This window comes from Garra rufa, chromosome 24, assembly GCF_049309525.1.
Source record: "Garra rufa chromosome 24, GarRuf1.0, whole genome shotgun sequence".
Lineage (NCBI taxonomy): Eukaryota > Metazoa > Chordata > Actinopteri > Cypriniformes > Cyprinidae > Garra > Garra rufa.
In genome coordinates this window covers 29,590,915-29,612,410 of record NC_133384.1, presented here as the reverse complement: position 1 = coordinate 29,612,410, position 21,496 = coordinate 29,590,915, and the positions used below count along the sequence as shown (strand labels likewise).

The following is a 21,496-nucleotide window of genomic DNA, read 5'->3' as shown; positions in this document are numbered from 1 at the left end:
CAAGGCGACAAAGTCAACTCTCTGACTCATTACATGCGGATCTAGAAGGTTTCAGGATGTATCATGTTCACCTCCCAGAGATGAATAAACACGGAGTAACTCCTGAAACTCCAGGCATGCAGCGTAAGCTCAGGTCTGGGACACAAACCTCTGACTTAAGAGGTCCTCTGAGTCTCTTATTTTCGAAGTGGAAGCAGACGCCTTTCAACATGTTTCGTGGCTTGCTGCCAAGATGTTATACAACCGAGAAGATTGCTATCTTCGTGATATCTCAATGATAGGAATGGGTGGAGCAATCTGGAAATATCAATATTTAAATATTGTATTTATTTACATGAGAATATTTGTGTATCCTAAGCTTCAAAGTGAGAAAGAAATGGTTTGCTAGTAAATAGTTGTAAATCGTGTTCATTCAAAAACAAAGAGAGATGTTTACATTCGCAGAAAAAAAACTTGAGAGTAAGAAACTTTTCACAAACATATAAGGCACTGTATTTGCACACGTTTTTCAGAAACGTGGGGAATTCTTTTTTTTCTCTCTCTAAAAATTTCATTTTAGAGGCTCTGTATGAGAAATGTAAAATTATCATTTTAAACTATAGAAATTAGAAATATAGAAAATTACACTGTTAATAAATGAAAAACAAATAATTTACACCTGAATGGTTTAAATAATGGATTTTTATTGCTGAATTTATATTAAAAAATATTGAAGTAGAGGTATTAGTATTGGTATTGATAAAAGTGTATTGACAGTACTTGGTATTAGATTAAAAAATTACTGGTATTTCCCATCTCTGTTTGCTGAGCTTCAATCTCACAGTCACACAGCTAATAATATAACATACTGTGCAATAAATTCCCATTGCCCTTACATGGGCTTGTTATTTAGCTTGTCGGACCATTTGTAAAAACACAGAACTTGCTGTTATGGGAAATTGATTCACATATTTTTTGACTGAACATGTATGTGATGGAGAAAGTGATGGCTCTTCCAAAAACAGCAGCTCCTGAAGTTGTTGTGGATGTAGTTGAGGGAGTACGCACTTATTGTTGTTCCTTTAAGCTTCTGACTTCCTCTAATTGTTATTATGGAAATGACATTCCCTGTTGTCCGAGTCTGATCCTTTTCTTATCTTTTCATGAGTGGGAAATTGTGATTTTAATACAAGCCACTTACAGTATATAGCAATGCTTATATTGTAGGCCTGTCTGTTTTTAAATAACCTTTTACATTCGACTATAAAAATTAACTGAACTAAGCTTAAAAATGTAGCATATAGGCATGAAATATTGATTTGAGTTGGAATTATTTCATAACTTTACCTGAATATTATGTTTAAAGTCGTCATACTGTATTTTCGAATCCTCTGCCTGTTACTGATATACGTCACTCTGTAACACATTAGCATCATCCATGTCTGCCCGCGAAATATAAAGTATAAAGTAAATGTACAGATCTTACCAGAAGACCACTTTGGTAGAAGTAAAAGTCACCGTTTAGAATATTATTTGATTAAAAGACTTACGTACATAAAGTAGTTTTTAAATCTTAAATGTACTTAAGTATTGAGTAAAAGTACAAGTGAATGCATTTTTTTTTCTCTGCAATTGCGAGTTTATATCATCCATTTCTGAGAAAAAAAAATCGGAATTATGAGTTTATATTGCAATTCGGACATTTTTTCTCACAATTGTGAGTTTATATAAACCAATTACGAGAAAAAAATTACGAATTGCAAGAAACAAACTCACATTTGTGGGGAAAATTATTTCTCACAATTGTGAGTTTATATCATCAATTTCTGAGAAGCAAAAAGTCAGAATTCTAAGTTTATATCTCGCAATTCTGACTTTATTTCTCACAATTGCAAGTTTATGTCACCCAGTTCAGAGAAAAAAAGTCAGAATTTAGTTTGAATCATGCAACTCTCGGGAAAAAAAGCCAGAATTTCCTGAAAAGAAGTCAGAATTGCGAGATACTAATAATTGTGGGGACTCTAATACAATATTAGCATACTTTAAAAAACCATATGACCTGCACTTTAAAATAGTCAATAACACACATACAAGACCAGCTGTGCTACAAGAACACAGTAATATTAATAAATAGTAAGGGGTAATTTCCACTACAATAACTGAAGCACCATCTGCATTTGTTAAGTCTTCAGTGTCATATGAGAAACGTTAAACGAGTATTATGTAGTATAAATGAGTATAAAGGAAATTATGTTTTTTTAAGGAAAACATTTCAGGATTTCTTTCCATATAATGGATGTCTATGGTTCCCCCGAGTTTGAACTTCCAAAATGCATCTTTAAAGGGCTCGAAACGATCACAGCAGAGGGAAAAAGGGTCTTATGTAGCAAAACGATCTGTTATTTTCTATTTAAAAAAAAAATACTATTTATATATATTTTAACCTCAAATGCTTGTCTTGTCTAGCTCTGTGTGTACTCTGTGTAGAGATTAAAACATATATAAATTTGAAATGTTTTTAGAAAATAACCGATCATTTTGCTAGATAAGACTCTTCTTCCTCTGCTGGGATCATTTGGAGCCCTTTGAAGCTGCATTTAAACTGCATTTTAGAAGTTTAAACTCGGGGGCACCATAGAAGTCCATTATATGGAGAGAAATCCTGAAATGTTTTCCTTAAAAAGCATAATTTCTTTACGACAGAAGAAAGAAAGACATGAACATCTTGGATGACAAGGGGGTGAGTACATTAACTGTACATTTTTGTTCTGAAAGTGAACTACTCCTTTAAAGCCAGTTAAGCCAATATACAGTCAAGTTTACCATTTTTTTGCGAATTTTCACGGGCGACATTCAGTCATTATTATGGAATTGATACAGTCTGGAATTTCTCATCAGGATAAAGATTTTCTAACATAGAATTCTCAACAGTTTCAAAAAAGATTTGTCATGTTGACCAACAAAGAGCTGTATGCTGCGTTGCCAGGTCTGCATAACAAAAGCAGCCCAATCACTTTCTGGAAAAAAATGGCGTTCCATGGTCGTCAAAACCTGATTCAAGGAGGTTTCTCTCCAGGGAGCGAAGATTTTGTTTCAATCCGCAGACTAAGTAAACATCCCTTCCGCAGTATAAAAGTAGCCCAATTCCGCTGGAAAACCGCAAACTTGGCAACATTGTTCAGTTTGACTGTAAGATATGCATGAGTTGTGCTTCACGTGTAAGTACACTTAACTTATTTTTCCTGTAATAGTGAGCGTGGCCATTTGTAAATGTATTATTACATTATTATTACATATTACTTAAACTTTAATAAAAAGAGTTGAAATTACTTAACTTATTTTGATGAGTTAAATTCCTGTGACTTACTGACCATATCATAATTTACAGTGTTGCCTTAATATTTCACTATAGTTTCACAATGGTGACTAATTCAAAATGAAAAAAGTAATTTATGTTTGAACATTGAAATAAGGGCATGTTTCATCAATTAATTACAGGAGCTCAAACTGGTTTTACCTCATCTAAACTTAATTAAATACTATCTATGCCCACAGGGAACTATGTGCACATAAAAATGTATCTAAACTAAGACTTGTTTTAACAGCTGTGGTGTATTTTGGCCTGTTTTACACATAACAAAGCATTAAATTATTTTTCGTCAATCGGCAATGCTTTGCGTGAGTTAACAGTTTACAAAAGCTTTTTCAAATGAACACGTTCATCTATTTTCTCATCTGGGAGAACAAAAAATGTTTGACAGTGACCTTGAGACCAGAGATTCAGATCTCTCCTGGGGTGCATGAATGGTGTTCTATGAGTAATGAACAGCTGTGGTGGTTCCTTCCGCAAGCCTTTAAAAAGAATGTGACCGTTTAATTATGTAAGTGAGACATTTTGTATTTGAGCACATCAAAATACACAGGGTACAGAAAGCCTTCGGTGCCATTGTAAGCACGAAAATAGACAAAATACGTCATTCTGAAATAATTAAACCAACATTTTAGTAGTCTTTGTCATCAAAGCAGCCTGTGTCTGGTTTGCTTATTAAATGATGAGATTAGAGGAACTCTAGTGGAAAATCCTCTGAGCGAGTGAGCAATGTTGGGGCTCAATGGGGCCTCAAAGGTGCCAAATCCCTCCAATTCAGTTGTGAATTCCTCATGGAACTATAGTTGTCATCCGCTTTTCAGAAAGTGTTTCAGGTTTCTGACTCACACTCCCCGACTCAAAGATCAGCTACAAAATAAGCATTTTAAAAATTTTCCACTACATTCTGCTAACTTGTTACTTTTCATTTCATTTTCTGAATCAATGCTGGGTGATTGGAAATTATGTTCTAATCTCTAGATTTGACTCTTTGGCTTGTTTAAAAAAAATTTAACTTATTTTGTCTTTTTGGAAACATGTAAGTGTCTTCTGTAGCTTCTGAAGGGCAGTACTAAATGCTAAAAATGTGATATTTAGGCAAAATAAGAAAAATTCTTCATTCTGTTCAAAATGATCTTTAAATTCCAAAAGTTTTCACTCCTGGCTCTTAATGCATCGTTTTTCCTTCTGAAGCATCAGTGAGCATTTGAACCTTCTGTAATAGTTGCATATGAGTCTCAGTTGTTCTCAATCTGAAAACATGGATCTCAAAATCATACAGCCTTTGTTGTAAAGGGTTCAAATACACAACAATGCTGAAAAACCAAATAATTTGTGGGACCTGAAGGATTTTTCTGAACTGAACCATTTAGGACAAACAAGGAACTCATGAACAATTATCACTAAACAACAACAACAAAAAAAAAAAATAGCTGAAATTTCATATTCAGGTCAGTACTAACTAAAAAATAATATGCATTTTGTATGAACCCTCTTATTTTGGTCAAATTAATTAACATTTTGCAAATTCTTCAAGTTGTATGTAAACTTTAACTCCAACTGTAACCTTATTGTGAAGCGTCACTCCAATGTAACTTTGCTTCATACTATTTGTTTATAGTTATAAGTTATAAGTTATAAGTAATTCTGGGTGGCCTGCATTGATAATCCCCCTCACATCTGGAAAATCATTGAAAACAGTGTGCAGCGGTACACCAGCTAACCACGCATCAGAAGTTCACATAATTTCTGCGGTCCCTCAGTCTCTAGAGCTCATGTCTAAATCACTTCTGTCCGGCATTCAGCTTTTTCTCACAGTACTTCAGACACTGGTCTTCAAAAATCTGTCCAACTTCCTCTGAAGGAGGCACTGAGTCCCTCATTTCAGCCAAATTCTGTCTGGGGCCTCAAGGGAAGCGTCTTTAGGGAAATGGACTGTTTAGTTTCACAATGGATTAGATAAGGAAGAACCACTTAAACAACATCCTTGAATGGCAGGTAAGTGCCAAAGCAGACATCACAAACCCTGAATGGATTTGAGGAGTGACGTTTTTATCAGGCGTGGATATAAATAGAGGCCTGACAGGGTCACCGCTTTCCAGAGGCTTCTTCATTATGGTTCGTGTCATCAGGCGTCCACTCAGAGCTGCTGATGGGGCATGACATCACTCTTCTGCTCACTGCAGCACTATTATAATGAGACCAAGAGGAGTCACTGCTTGCTCATGCGGTGCTGAATGGAGGTGGTTTGTGAATATGTAGGAGTGACACTGAAGAGTATTAACATCACTCCTCTTGGTGTATTACATGTCACTGAGTTCATATATGGAGGTGTTTTTCCCACAGTCCGTTGCTTATTATATCTCCAATTAAGCAAATAATTCAATGTAGGCTATTTTTGCCTTTTAAGGTTTGATTCACATTTGTGAGTTCATTCAGCTGAGATCTCCAGGCTGAATATTCAACACTACTGTAAACGAAACCAATGCTTTGAATGTTCAAGAGTTTTGATTTTGAGTTTTATGAAGCTTGTTTCCGCCACTGAATAAAAAATGTTAAAAGATTATTGCGACTTTTTATCTCAGACTTCTGACTTTTTTTGCGCTGAATTGTGTGATACAAACTTGTAATTCTGACTTTTTTCAGAATTGTGAGATATAAACTCACAATTCTGAGTTTTTGTTCTGAGAATTCAGTGATATGAACTCACAACTGCAAGAAATAGTCATAATTGCAAGATGAAAAAAAATTGCAATTCTGCCGTTTTTCTCACAAATGCAAACTTGTCTCGCAATTCGGACTTTTTTTTACTCAGAATTACGTGATATAAACAAGTCAACAATTTTTTATATCTCACACTTCTGACTATAACTCACAATTGCAAGATTAAAAAAAATCTAAATTACGAGTTTAGATCTTGCAATTCTGACTATAACTCGCAATTGTGAATTTATATCACACAATTCTGAGAGAAAAGTCAAAATTGCGAGTTTAAAATCTTGCAATTCTAACTATAACTCGCATTTTTGAGTTTGTATCACACAATTCTGAGAAAAGTCAGAACTTCAAATTTATATCTTGCAGTTCTTACTTTATAACTTGCAATTTTGAGTTTATATCACGCAATTCTGAGAAAGGTAGAAATTGCAAGTTTATATCTTGCTATTCTGACTTTATAACTTGCAACTGCGAGTTTATATCATGCAATTCTGAGGAAAAAAAGTAACAGTTGCGAGTTTATATCACGCAATTCTGAGAAAAGTCGAAATTGACTTCTCGCAATTCTAAGAAAAAAAGTAACAATGACAAGTTCATATCTTGCAAATCTGACTTTATAATTCGCAATTGTGAGTTTATATCACGCAATTCTGACTTTATAGTTTATAACAAATAAATACAAACCGGTTCTTTTACTGGATCAAAAACATGCAGCGTGATCAGTGTACATTTGTTCTTGAACATATGACTCTTATGAGACGGTTCTTTTGAGTGAATTAAAATCATACAGCGCGACCAGTGTAGCCCAGCTAGCAAAAAATGACTCTTATGGGGTGGTTCTTGTTAGTGGAATCAGCCTGATGACTGTTGTTTGACTGATTCAAAAACCAAAGATTATGAGCCTGTTCTTTTAGTGAATCACAAACATGCAGTGTGACCGGTATACACTGATTCTTGAACAAATGACTCTCACAAGCCATTTCTTAAAGTAAATCCAAAACATACAGCACGATGTAGCCCAATACACAAACAAATGACTCTTATGATCTGGTTCTTTTTAGTGAATAAAAAATTAGAGAGTGGCTGTGTAATTCAGTCACCAAACTGATTTACTTCTATTAGCCAGTTCTTTATAGTGAATTTAAAATCATAGAGTATGACCGGTGTACACCGATTCTCGAATAAGTGACTCTCATGAAGCGGTTCTTCAAGTGAATCAAAAACATACAAGCACGGTGTAGCCGAGTTCACAAATAAATGACTGAAATAAATGGAATCAACCTGATCACTGTGGTCTGATTCAATAACAAATGACTCTTATGAGTCTTTAAGTGAATCAAAAACATACAGCATGGTTTTGTCCGATTACAGCAAGGTGTAAAATGCAAAAAAGCTTTTCTTACTTAGATATTTTGTCTTTTTTCCAGCCAAAAATTCTACAAATTCTTAAATCAAGAAGTATTTTCTAGACAAGTAAAAATGATTGTCTTGTTTTCAGAAAAAACAAGTTCAAATTAAGTTAGAACAAGCAAAATAATCTGCCAATCTTATTTCAAAAAGATAACAAGATTATTTTTCTTACTCCATTGGCAGATTGTTTTGCTTGTTTCAAGAAAAAAACACTTAATTTTGACTTTTTCTGAAGACAAGACAATCATTTTTACTCGTCTAGAAAATCCTTCTTGATTTAAGAATTTTTAGAATTTTTGGCTGAAAACAAGACAAATAACCAAGTAAGACAAGTAAAAATGATTGTCTTGTTTTCTTAAAAAAACATGTTAAACTTAAATGTTTCCTATCAAGAAGTATTTTCTAGACAAGTAAAAAATTATTTTGTTTTCAGAAAAACAAGTTAAAATTAAATTAGTTTTTGCTTATAACAAGCAAAATAATCTGCCAATCGGTTAGCAAAAAAATCTTATTTCAAACAGAAAACAAGATTATTTTTCTTACCCCATTGGCAGATTCAAGCAAAAAACACTTAATTTTGACTTTTTCTGAAGACAAGACAATCATTTTTACTCGTCTAGAAAATCCTTCTTGATTTAAGAATTTTTAGAATTTTTGGCTGGAAACAAGACAAATAACCAAATAAGACAAGTAAAAAAGATTGTCTTGTTTTCTTAAAAAAACATGTTAAAATTAAATGTTTTTTCTTGATTTCCTAAATCAAGAAGTATTTTCTAGACAAGTAAAAAATGATTTTGTTTTCAGAAAAACAAGTTAAAATTAAATTAGTTTTTGCTTAGAACAAGCAAAATAATCTGCCAATCGGTTAGCAAAAAAATCTTATTTCAAACAGAAAACAAGATTATTTTTCTTACCCCATTGGCAGATTCAAGCAAAAAGCATTTCATTTTGACTTGTTTTTTCTGAAAGCAAGACAATAATTTTTACTTGTCTAGAAAATCCTTCTTGATTTAAGAATTTTTAGAAATTTTGGCTGGAAACAAGACAAATAATCCAAGTAAGACAAATAAAAATGATTGTCTTGTTTTCAGAAAAAAATAATTTAAATTAAGTGAGTTTTTGCTTAGAACCAGCAAAATAATCGGCCAATGGGGTTTGGCAAAAAAAATCTTATTTCAAACAGAAAACAAGATTATTTTTCTTACCCCATTGGCCCCACACTTAATTTTGACTTGTTTTTCTGAAAACAAGACAAATAATCTAAATAAGAAAAGCATTTTTTGCAGTGTAGGCCTATCTCAATTCACAAATAAATGACTCTTAGGATCTGGTTCTTTTTAGCTAGATTGACCAAACTATTCTTACTGGTTTAAAATGGTTTTCATAATTAGAGCTAATTCATTTCTAGAATGAGCTTTTCCATGCATTTTTAGTTTAAAAAAGACATGATTTGATGAAAACTGAGAATAAAAAGACAAAATCAAGTGTTAAGATTCATATTTCTAATAATAAACCATTTTCTATTCGCTTTTAGTTTGCTAAGTAAGTAAACATTTTTTCTTCCAAAATTCGTCAAACTAGTTTTGAGGACCTTCAGCAATTAATCACTAACCTCAAACGCCATTCTTGGTGGGTGACCTATTAACCCCACATCTATTAAAGCACAACTAAATGCCTTAAAAGGATTTATGACAGAAACACAAGACTAGGCCGAGCATGACACACGATACCTCTTCTTTATCAGTGTGATACATCAGTCTCAGGTGTGTCAACCTGAAAGTTGCTCCATCCAGCCCACTAGTCAAAGCAACAGTCACATGAACTAAGCCGAAACAAACAAGTCCGGAAGCTGCCGAAATGTTCTCCAAGGAATGATTGACTCACTGTGTAACTAGCCATATTAAAACTTGCTCATGGTTACACATGCAAAATACTTGTTGACCCTAATCCTTCCTTTCACAGCTGAAATTGCAGTTTATTTTGGAGTGTCAATGCTCATATTTCCCTGAGGGCTGGATACACCCTGCGGTGCTTTGCCAAATCCACGTACAACAGGAGCTTTGTGCAAATAAAATGTCGACCTGCAACAGGACTCTTGGCATGTCTTAATCCAGACAAACTGGATTGCTTTAGTGTTTGATCCGCCAGTCTCATATCAGAATCTGGAACAATTTGGAGGTTAATAAATGATGACGGGTTTTTCATTTTGGGTGAACTATTCCTTTAATAGATAAAAATGTGCTGTGTGCTGCTTGTCAGAGAAAAGAGAAATCAGTGAGAAATCAGTGAGAGAAATGCCTTTAGCCTTCATATCCGGTTGTATGCGAAGGAAGTTGTAAGATGTCCTCAGTAATTGCCTGGAATCTGGTGCAAAGGTCAAATTCTCTGTATATAAACAGCTTGTAAATTTTTGTTATTGATGTGAGACATTTTCAACATGGACATGGAAATCTTTTAACACATGTTCTCTAGTCGGTGGAAGAGAGGAAGTTATGTGAGATATATATGAGATCTTTAACATCAAAGCACTGCATGCTCATGCTAATTACCATCAGCCTCTATTTTCCTCCAAAAGCTTGTGTTGTGGGATTTGAACCACAATGCCCTGTGCAGTCTGTCCCCTTGTGGTACTTTTAAGAATTATTATAGGCAATACCTTACCTAATGGCTCTTGAATGACCTTTTTTATATAAAAAAAACTATTTGGCTGCATTGCTGCAATCCTGCTGTGCTCAGATAAGGTATTAGATAAATAAAGTCTCAGAGCTGATGAGTGAAGTGAAGTTCTCAGAGCATAACTGAGTCTCTAAACAGGCTGTAAACTAGTCAGTTCAATCCAAACATTTAGCATTCGAGCCAAATATCTGCTGGCCCAGTCAAGTGAGAGGAAAGGGTGGTCGGGGGGAACTACGACCCAATGTGATTGGAATACCTTATGTCATTTTGGTGTATTGTTCTTATTGTTAATCGTCATCATCATTATTGTTATTGTAGAATGTTTTGTATACTTCAAGATTATGATTCAATTTCTTATATACATATTGTGTGAACAAGAGAACACAATAACCTATTCATACATTTATTTTATTATATTATTGGTCAATAATAATAATAATAATTATTATTAACTATTTTAGTATTATTAAAATTCTAGTTTAATATTACAAATTCCTAAATTCAAATATCATTATGAGTGAACGAGAGAACACAGTAATCTATATCTATATCTATATTATGTGTACGTATTAAATATATATATATATAGTGTGTGTGTGTGTGTGTGTGTGTGTGTGTTGTTATAATAATAATAACAATAACAAAAACGACAACAATAATAATATATCATAATATAAAACAACAATTATAATAAATATCTGCTTGATTATTATTATTATACTATTATTTGACATTATTATTCTTATTACAATTATAGTGTAATATCCATTCGTATTACAACTTTATAATAAAAATCACTATTATTGTTATTATCATTATATTTGTACTATTATTACAATATTATAGTAATATAATTTGTATAATATCATTATAATAAAATTATTATTACTATTATTATTAATATAATTTCTATTATTATTTTATACTATTACTAGTATTACAATATTAGTGTAATATCATTTGTATAATATAATAAAATTATTATTTTTATTACTATTATTATTATTATTATTATAAATATAATTCATATTATTATTATTTTTAATAATAATAGTATAATTTATATTATTATTTATATTATTTTATACTCTTACTATTATTACAATATTAGTGTAATTTAATTCGTATAATATTATTATAATAAAATTATTATTATTATTGTTAATATAAATTATATTATTATTATTATTACTATTATTTTATACTATTACTATTATTACAATATTAGTGTAATTTAATTCGTATAATATCATTATAATAAAATTATTATTATTATTACTATTATTATTATTAAAATAATTTATATTATTATTATTACTATTATTTTATATTATTACTATTATTATAATATAAGTATAAGCATAATATCATTTGTATAATATTATAATAAAATGATTATTATTGTTATTTATATACTTTATTATTATTAATATAACTTAATATTATTATTAATATTATTACTATTATTTTATACTATTACTATTATTACAACATTAGTGTAATATCATTTGTATAATGTCATTATAATACAATTATTATTATTATTAATATAACTTATTATTGTTATTACTATTATTTTATACTATTACTATTATTACAATATGAGTGTAATATCATTTGTATAATATAATTATAATAAAATTATTATTATTATTATTATTATTTATGTAGTGTCTATTATTATTATATTTTTATATTATTACTATTATTAGTATAGTAATGTAATATCCATTTGTATAATAACGCTATTAAATATTATTAATAATAATAATATTTCTATTATTATTATTATTATTATTATTATTATTATTATGCTATTACTATAATTTTATACTGTTAGTATTATTAGAATATTATTAGTGTAATATATATTTGTATAATAACAATAAAAATCGCTATTATTATTTTATACTATTACTATTATTTGAATATTAGTGTGATATCTGTTTGTATATCATTATAGAAATTAAAATTGCTATTATTATTTTATACTATTACTATTTTATACTAATACTATTACAATGTGTTTGTAATATCCATTTGTATAATATCAAAATAAAAATCACTATTATTATCATTAATGATTTTTTTTTACTATTATTATTATTATACTATTATTATTACTATTACTAGAATATTGGTGTAATATCCATTTTTATAATATCATCATAATAAAAATTGCTATTATTATTATTATTATTATTATTATTATTAGTGTAATATTCCTTTTTTGTATCTTCTAAAAGCTTAAATTCCAATATCATAATATATAGGGTGAAAAACACACTTATCTATTCATGTGTGCATTTATTATATTATATTATATTATATTATATTTATTGGTAAATAATACTAATAATGCTAACAACAACAACAATTTATTATTATTATAAGATTTTGATTATAAACTCTTATTATTTGTTTATTATCATTTACTTCTGATTTTAATCTTATTATTAACTATTACATTAACGCATTAGATAGCTCTGAGAGCTGATTTACATCCAGAAAACTCTAATGTAATGTTTCCTGGCCCTAAACCAGAAAGCACCCATCCTCTTCCTCTGAGCCACAGCCTATCAAACCATCACAAGCCATGAAAACTTAAAGAATCTGAGAAAAGAGCTATTTGAACATCTTGAGAGCATTTGCTGAACATAATGTCACATGGTAACTGACAATGTTCTCAATATAAATGCAGTCACAACTACGGGTGGTCTTTGTAAGCTGATGTGAAAGGTTTTAGTGTCTCATCTGATTACAATAACGCAGCCCAAAAGAGCCATTACTATTACATAATATAAACTCATCAGGACAAATATGGTGCTTTATCAAGACATTTTGCAATCAGAGGTGACAGAACAAGCCGCTAACTCAGATGGAAACAATCAGACAAATATTTATAACAAATGAGTCTTTAGTGGAAAATAACCGGTAAAAATGACCGTTTAGAGATCATGTGAGAAGAGAACACTTTCAAAAAGCATGTTTACAAACACAGCACTGTGTTTAGGGCGCAGACATTAAAGGAACACTCCACTTTTTTTGGAAATAGGCTCATTCTCCAACTCCCCCCCGAGTTAATAAGTTGAGTTTTACCAATTTGAAATCCGTTCAGCCATTCTCCTGTTCTGGCGATATCACTTTTAGCATAGCTTAGCATATGATCATTGAATCCTATTAGACCAATAGCATCGCGTTCAAAAATTACCAACAAGTTTGATATTTGTCCTATTTAAAACTTGACTCTTCTGTAGTTATATCATGTACTAATACCGGTGGAAAATGTAAAGCTGCGAGTTTCTAGGCTGATAAGATTAGGAACTACACTCCCATTCTGGCGTAATAGTCAAGGAAGTTTGCTGCCGTAACATGGCCGAAGCAGGCGCAGTAATATCACGCAGCACATGTGCAAATGTTAACCTAGCTTATCGGCCTAAGCTAGGTTATCTTATCAGCCTAGGAAATCGCAGCTTTACATTTTCTGCCGGTATTAGTACACGATATAACTGCACAAGAGTCAAGTTTTAAATAGGACAAATATCGAAACTCATTGGTCATTTTTGAACGCGATGCTATTGGTCTAATAGGATTCAATGATCTATGGTAAGCTATGCTAAAAGTGATATCGCCAGAACAGGAGAACGGCTGAATGGATTTCAAAACGGTAAAACTCAACTTATTAACTCAGGGGGGAGTTGGAGAATGAGCCTATTTCCCAAAAAAAGTGGAGTGTTCCTTTAAGTGGTAATTTCCTGTTAATGAAATCCCAGAACTTACTCTTATTTTGAAACTGATGTGTGAATAGTGCTTTACCGGTAAAAAGAAGCTATTTGTGAACAACACATTTTTGTATTTACTGGTAAAGTCGTTGTAATTTTATGGCAATTTACTGCTATTACTTTGTAAAAGAGACTTATGAGTCTAAATCACATTTAAAATCTGTCTGCCAATTTAGAAACCATTCAAGTGGTCAAGTTGAGCGTATAGTGCAGGACTTCCACCGAACCACTATAAACAAAACAGCTGAAGGCAATTTCCACGAGAAAACAAACATGAGAACTTCCCATAAAACAGAACAAAATAAATACATTCGTTGGAAATATTCCGAGCAGCATGTTGTTTATATTTCGTTCTAATTTCAGGAAATGCCATTAAAATTCATATCATGGCATATTTATGGCAAGCCGTTTTAGCCTAAAACATGCTATGCGTTACTCATCGTAATTGCATTTTTACTAGTGACAAATCACTTAAAGAGCTCTATATTTCAATTCCTACTAGTAACAATGCCAATTAGAGAGCTTCTAATTCAGTTCTTACTAGTAACAATTGAATTAGAGAGCTCTCTAATTTATTTATTACTAGTAAAAATGCAATTACAGAGCTCTATAATTTAATTTCTACTAGTAAAAAACACATTAACAATTGTTAACGTAATTGGAATTGAATTAAAGAGCTCTCTAATTCAGTTCTTACTAGTAACAATTGAATTAGAGAGCTCTCTAATTTGATTTTTTTTCCTAAAAACTGAATCAGAGAGCTCTTTAATTGGAATTATTACTAATAAAAAATAATTTAGAGAGCTCTCTAATTGTAATTCTTACTAGTAAAAATTCTGCTGTTGAGCTCTTTAATTAAAAATGAATGGAAGTCAATGGAGACATATGACTAGTAAAAAATTATTTGTTAAGCTCTGTAATTGGAATTGTTACTAGTAAGAATGCAATTAGGACGAGTAACGCATAGTACATTTTGGGCTAAAACGGCTTGCCATACATATTAGGTTTAGTCGCAATAATGCTAGGCGTCGTAATTACCCTAGTCTTCTTGAATAAATGTGTTTAAAGTGTACTTAAAATATGTTGGAGACCGTTGTTAAAATATGTTAGACCGTTTGGAACGAAAAATATAAACAAATGTGTTTGGTCGAGGCAAGTCACATACTGAGGTAAATGTATTTTTCATTTTATTAATTAATATTTTTTAGATTAATATTTTATGTTGATTGATCAAGTTTTGTGTTTTATGACTGTTTACTGTACTCAAAAAACTAATTAAACCTCCACTGTGACAACTTACCCTATAGGCTACTGCGTGACAACATGCCCCGCTTTTGGAGTGTGCTGAAAATAAACATTGAAATGATCAATAAAATACATAAAGTAAGTGATAATCGAAATAATAAGCTAAAAACACGTCTTTACTTTTAAAATCTACAAGTAGATGTCGCTGTTTCTAAACTACTGAGTAAAAGTGTGCTATAACGTTTGTCCTTTTTGTGTTTCCGTAGTAGCTGTACGTTTAGTGATGAGTCCACTCTCAAAAATACACCACTTCTAGTTTTAGTTAATAAAGTGTTTAAAACGGTTAAAGTGCGTTCGTTTTTGACGAACATGAGCCTACTAATGTTTTGAGACTCGGTTGATAAATCACTGATAGCGTTTAGTTTCGTAGCTAACTGATGGCATTACTGTTTGTTGTGGTGAATGGTGTCATTCTCACTGCTGTGGTATTAATAACAGTGTTCATTTTGCGATTATTTGGGGTTTTGCGACATTGGTCTGAATATAAACCAGGACAGAAAGGCTCTGTGTCAGTGCTGGTGGTGGCAGGATCAGGTAAAAATCAATCTCATTCATTTTATGTAATAAAGTGTAGTGTATATAAGCTGTGTTTTTGTGTTTTGCATAGTTAGCATAGATTAGCATGGTGTATACTATATAAGCTCAGCAACTTCAAACAATTTATAAGGTCAAATGTTTTTTAAATGTTTTTTTTTTTTTTTTTTTTGCTCACCAAGCCTGGATTTATTTAATTCAACGTGCAGTAAAATCGTGAAATATTTTTAGCATTTAAATAACATTTTCCTATTTGAATATGTTTTAAAATGTTATTTATTCCTGTGATTTCAAAGCTGAATTTTTTGCATCGTTACTCCAGTCACATGATCCTTCAGAAATCATTCTAATATTCTGATTTGCTGCTCAAAAAACATTTATTATTGTTGAATAAAATTCATAAGAACAGCATTTATCTGAAATAGAGATATTTTGTAACATTTTAAATGTCTTCATCACTTTTCGCAATTTAATGCAGCCTTGCTAAATAAAAGTATTTCTATAATTTCTTTCCAAAAAAAAAAGAAAAAAGAAAAAAATGACTGACTCCAAACTTTTGAACAGTATAGTGTATAATATTACAAAAGCTTTTTATTTCAGATAAATGCTTATCTTTGGATCTTTCTACTTAACTGTTTTAAATATTGATAATAATAATATTATTAATAATCATAATAATAAATGTTTCTCAGGATCATGTGACACTGAAGACTTGAGTAATAATGCTGAGAAATTTTTTAGAAATAATTTACATTTTAAAACATATTCAAATAGAAAACAGTTATTTTAAATGATTTATTATTTTAAATAATAACAGTGATTTTAAATCTTTACTTTTTAGCTGTGCATTGGATCAAATATAATAATAATAAATAATAATAAATGATAAAAAAACTTTTTTTTTTTTTTTAAACTTTTGACTGGTAGTGTGTGTATGTCAAAAACAAGTCAAAAGTTTATGTCAAATATAAAATATAGCACTTTAATACTGACTAAATTTATTTTCTTAAAATGTTAAAATTATTTAATACAAAAAAACATTATATGATTATAACTGCTGAAGGAAATCTGACCAGCCATAACGTGAAAACACATATCCTTTCTTTTTTACTCATATACGATGAAGGATCCTCAAATGCAAACTACTGGCTTTAAGCGAGCAATTTGTTGTTTTTTCATATATTCATTCCTTCAATAATTCATAATAATTTATTTAAACATTTTATTATTCCGTTTAACCATATCACAATTTATAATTGTCATTTAAACCATTTATATACACATTTCATAGATTTAAAAAAAAATAGTCATTTAATTATTGTTTTGAATGTTATTTTTTCCATTGACTTAATTCTTTGATTAAAAGGTTGATTAAAAAGGTCATATGCTTTTTTTATTTGCCAACTAGCAATATTTAAATTATTAATGATAATTATAAATACAATTATTATAATTTAAATATTGTCAGTTGGTAATTTATTATTATTATTATTATTGATTTCAAATGTTTCTTTTCCTTTTCATCTAGGAGGTCACACAACAGAAATCGTCCGTCTGATGGGGAGTTTATCTCAGTCTTATAACCCTCGGCACTATGTCATCGCAGACACTGATAAAATGAGTGAAGAGAAGATCCGAACATTTGAAGCGGAGCAGGAGAAGAGCGGTTCACCCTCTCAGGTGATTAAGCTATACTGAATATATGTGTACACCATTAAGGGAATTGTTCACCCAAAAATTCACTCATTTCTATTAGGGATGCACCGCATGTTCGGCAACCCAAATTATTCGGCCAAAAACAACAGCTCTATTAATACATTTATTAACAAGGCTGCATTTATTTGCACATTAAACACACATGCCTGATTCAGGAAGGGGGCCTTAAAAATGGCCAAAAAATATTATTTTACTAACTTATTATTTTAAGTTAAATTGTGGTTTGTTGGTAGGCTATAATGGCTACTAAAATGTTAACCCTTGTGCGACCTTATGGACATTTTTGTCCATTTCAGTTTTGTTTTTTAATGCCAACTGCATATATTTTGGCTCAGGTTTTTATTTTTATTGAAATTTTAATATTTCACCCTCATTTCCTTCAAAAAAAATCTGTTTTCCCTCCGTACAAAAAATACTCACACTCAGGGCTTTAAGGACAAAAATGTCCACATTGAAACCCATTAAAACTGCAATTGTTTTAACCCAGGGCCATTTGACTATAAAATGATGCAATATTTGCTAATAGGCATTCATTCTATCGGCAAGGCTTAAAATTTGACATTTTTACCCTTTTTTTTACTAGATTGTGCCATTTTTATCAAATTTGGCATATACATTTAAAAAAAAAAAATCTAACACTACATAACAAATATAAATGCCTCAAAATATATGTTGTTGTTCCTCACAGACACGCCTAAGAATCTAATTAGCAAAGAAAAAAAAATTCTGCTTAGCATTTAGTATATAAAAATTAGCTACTATTTTTAATTTTTTCATAAAAAAAAACACCTGTGGCATTATGTAAACAAACCAGTATTTAAAGGGTTACAATTCTGAAAATTAATGAATGTTTGGTATCTATGGATGGAACAGATCCTGGTTAAACAAACAACATCAGTGAAAGTGGAAAAAATATTAATAAATCATATTTTTATGAACGTTTTTGAACACCTATTTTCACCTATGTTTAACTTTTTTTTACGCACTAGGATTCAAAATGTTCAGTGTTAAGTAAATATTTTTAAATTGTTGTTTTGTAATTGATTTTTTTTTAAACGAGACAAAACTGTAAAAAGCATATTTTGACTATTTAATTTATGCAATGTTGAAAAAAATTGGCAAAATACATGAGAGAAAAAACACGGCCTCAGCCCAGTGTTTAATTTAGTTCGGCTTCGGCCATGAATTTTCATTTCGATGCATCCCTAATTTCTGTCCTCATTCTGAGTCCATATGATTTCCTTTCTTCTGTAAAACTAAAAGTGAGAAATTTTGATTTGTGGTGTCTTTTGTTGACCAGCAGATGGCAGCAGATCCTCAGTTTTTTTTTGGCTGTAGATTTGAAATGACGCAAATAGATATTAATTAATTCAATCGTGCGTACTGTATAATTTTCTTCTGCTTATTTTCTTACTAAAACCCTCCTGCCGCGTTTTCCTCTCTTTTCCTCACAGTTCACCATCCACCGGATTCCTCGCAGTCGGGAGGTGCGTCAGTCCTGGAGTTCCTCTGTTTTGAGTTCCCTCAGTGCTCTGATGTCGTCCGTCCCGCTGGTCTTTAGGCTTCAGCCGGATATGGTGGGTTCTCTCTCCTCTCATTCATCCCCCATCATGACCTCATTAAGTATTAATTTCCTCTGTACTGCAGGACGTTTGTGTAACGCCCCCTAGAAATAGCACATTCATAACATATTTATGAGATTATGCCCAAGGGCAGCCCAGCTCTATTTTGAGTATGATAAGAGCATTTATTGTATATTTAAAAATACAGTATGCAAACATACTTATGTTAGGAAAATGTACATTTATTTTTTAGCACTTGAATACAGTGTGCAATACAATACAGAAAAGACAGTGGTGTTATTATTTAGCTCAATTATTTAGTTTCAGTTTTAATTCAGTTACATAATTGTAAAGTTCATTAATTATGAAACAAGTTCGAATTAGCTTAAGGCAGCTCTACAAAAGTGTCATTATTCGGCTCGAGTAACATGTAAATGTATTATATTGTATTATTAATGCATTCATTTTATAATGTGTTTCTAAAGTAAATCTTTGTAGCCACATGCCCTTCAGTTTAATGCTGTGTCGTCTTTTGCCTAGTCCATAACCTTGAGAATTCAAACATCCTGTGCACTGTTTTGGAAAACATAGCTTTTTATAAATATCTCCACCCTCTATTATTTATAGTTCAGATCATCTGCGAAAATCTAGTCTAATTCTGGAGCTTTCCTAAAGGTTTGGCCAGAGCGTTTGCATTTTTAAGTTTTTTCTTCTAAAGCATTGGTGAGTGTTTGAACCTTCTGTTATAATTGCATATGAGTCCCTCAGTTGTCCTCAGTGTGAAAAGATGAATCTCAAAATCTTACAGTCATTGTTGGGTTCAAATGCACAAAAATGCTGAAAAGCCAAAGAATTTGTGGGACCTGAAGGATTTTTGAAAAAGCAGCGGGCAGTTTACCTGTTCAGGACAAACAAGGGACTCATGAACAACTATCACTAAACAAAAGAACACGTTTGGTTTTTGACCAATGAAAATGTGTACAGTTAAATTATTTACTCCTGGAGCCAAATTGAGATCCCAATATCTCTGGAACTGAACCATACAGGGCCTTAACAATGTTGCTGTGAAATGGAAAGTGTGTTAAAGCCCAATATATAAAAGGGCATTAAAATATCTTTAATACTTCTGGAGTTACAGGCATGCAAACATTGGAGAAAGAACTGTGAAAAGTGCTCTTTTTCCATTTTTGAATGGTCACCGTTGGCACATAATGCAACAAAGATTGCTAAAGTCAACAGATTTGACTAACAGACCTACCAATCTCTGTGTAAAATTAATATAATGATGCTACCTTCTTTCTGAAGTCATTTTTACCCCCTGTAATTTGGCTCTGAATCTACAAAATAGCAGACTACTCAGTAAATATACAGTTAAGGTCAGAAGTTTACATACAACTTGCAGTATCTGCAAAATGTTAGTTTTTTTTTTAACCAAAATAAGAGGGATCATACAAAATGCATTTTATTTTTTAATTTAGTACTGACCTGAATAAGATATTTCACATAAAAGACGTTTTATGCATTTCGTATGATCCCTCATGTTTGGGTAAATAATGTACATTTTGCAGATTCAGCAAGGTGTATGTAAACTTTTGACCTCAACTGTACATCCATGAAATTTAATATTTTGGTTTTCATCACTATACATGTCTGTCTTTCTTAAAAAAAATAATTAGCCACCTTTTTTTCTGATGTTAACTGTTTTCAAGAAACAAATGTTTTTGGACCCCATTGACTTTGAAAGCCATTCTTTTGAAAGTCATACAGGTTTATAATAACATGATGGGGAGTAAATGCTGACAGAATGGTCATTTTTGTGCAAACTCAAAAGCAGTAGTTGTTGTGCATGTCACACAGTATCACCGGGAATGTTTAAGCAGGTGATAAAGACGTTTTTTCCTTCAGCAGATGATAAGCCTATCACATTACTGCTGGAAGACTATCTGCTGTATAAGCAAACACTAGTCCTGCTGTTTCTCTGCTTGTCTTCAGCAAGAAACACACAGAGAGAGAGTTGCTGGGAAAACTCTGCAAGACAGATAAGCAAGGTTGGGGGCTGATTTAGTAAAAAAGAGAGGGATGGGCAGCATTTAAGCCCTTTTTCAGGAAAGATCTGTAATCCAGGGCCTCTTTCTTTCTCTTCTCCTCCTCCTCCTCCTGTGGTTGTGTAATGAAGGGTTGTGAGCGGAGCAGCCGAGGGGTCTTGTTCTCAGGATGTGGCGAGACCTGACTGGCTCCTCGGCCCAGCTGCTTGACTCCTCTCAGACGTCCCTGTGGGGGCGGAGCCAAGCAGCATCGAGTTTCTGAGTTGCCGTGGCGACTGGCTGAGAGGAGGCGGAGCATGACTGAGCGGCCGGCGCTGCAGTGCTTGAGCAGTAGAGCTCAAAGGTCGTAACAAACCAGTGTAATCTCTCACGGACGACCACGCTATAGTATTCTGTTAATCT

General features: G+C 31.8%; 1 protein-coding gene across 1 annotated transcript in view; it reads left to right on the top strand.

The window, feature by feature from the left end:
* The first annotated feature begins 15,458 nt into the window (after positions 1-15,458).
* The window catches only part of alg14 (ALG14 UDP-N-acetylglucosaminyltransferase subunit), a 19,902-nt gene continuing 13,864 nt past the window's right edge, over positions 15,459-21,496 (top strand). The window contains exons 1-3 of the mRNA XM_073831000.1: positions 15,459-15,771; positions 17,300-17,451; positions 18,942-19,064. Of these exons, the coding sequence (XP_073687101.1) occupies positions 15,615-15,771; positions 17,300-17,451; positions 18,942-19,064 (432 nt within the window). The 5' untranslated portion in view covers positions 15,459-15,614. The remainder of the gene's footprint in view (positions 15,772-17,299; positions 17,452-18,941; positions 19,065-21,496) is intronic.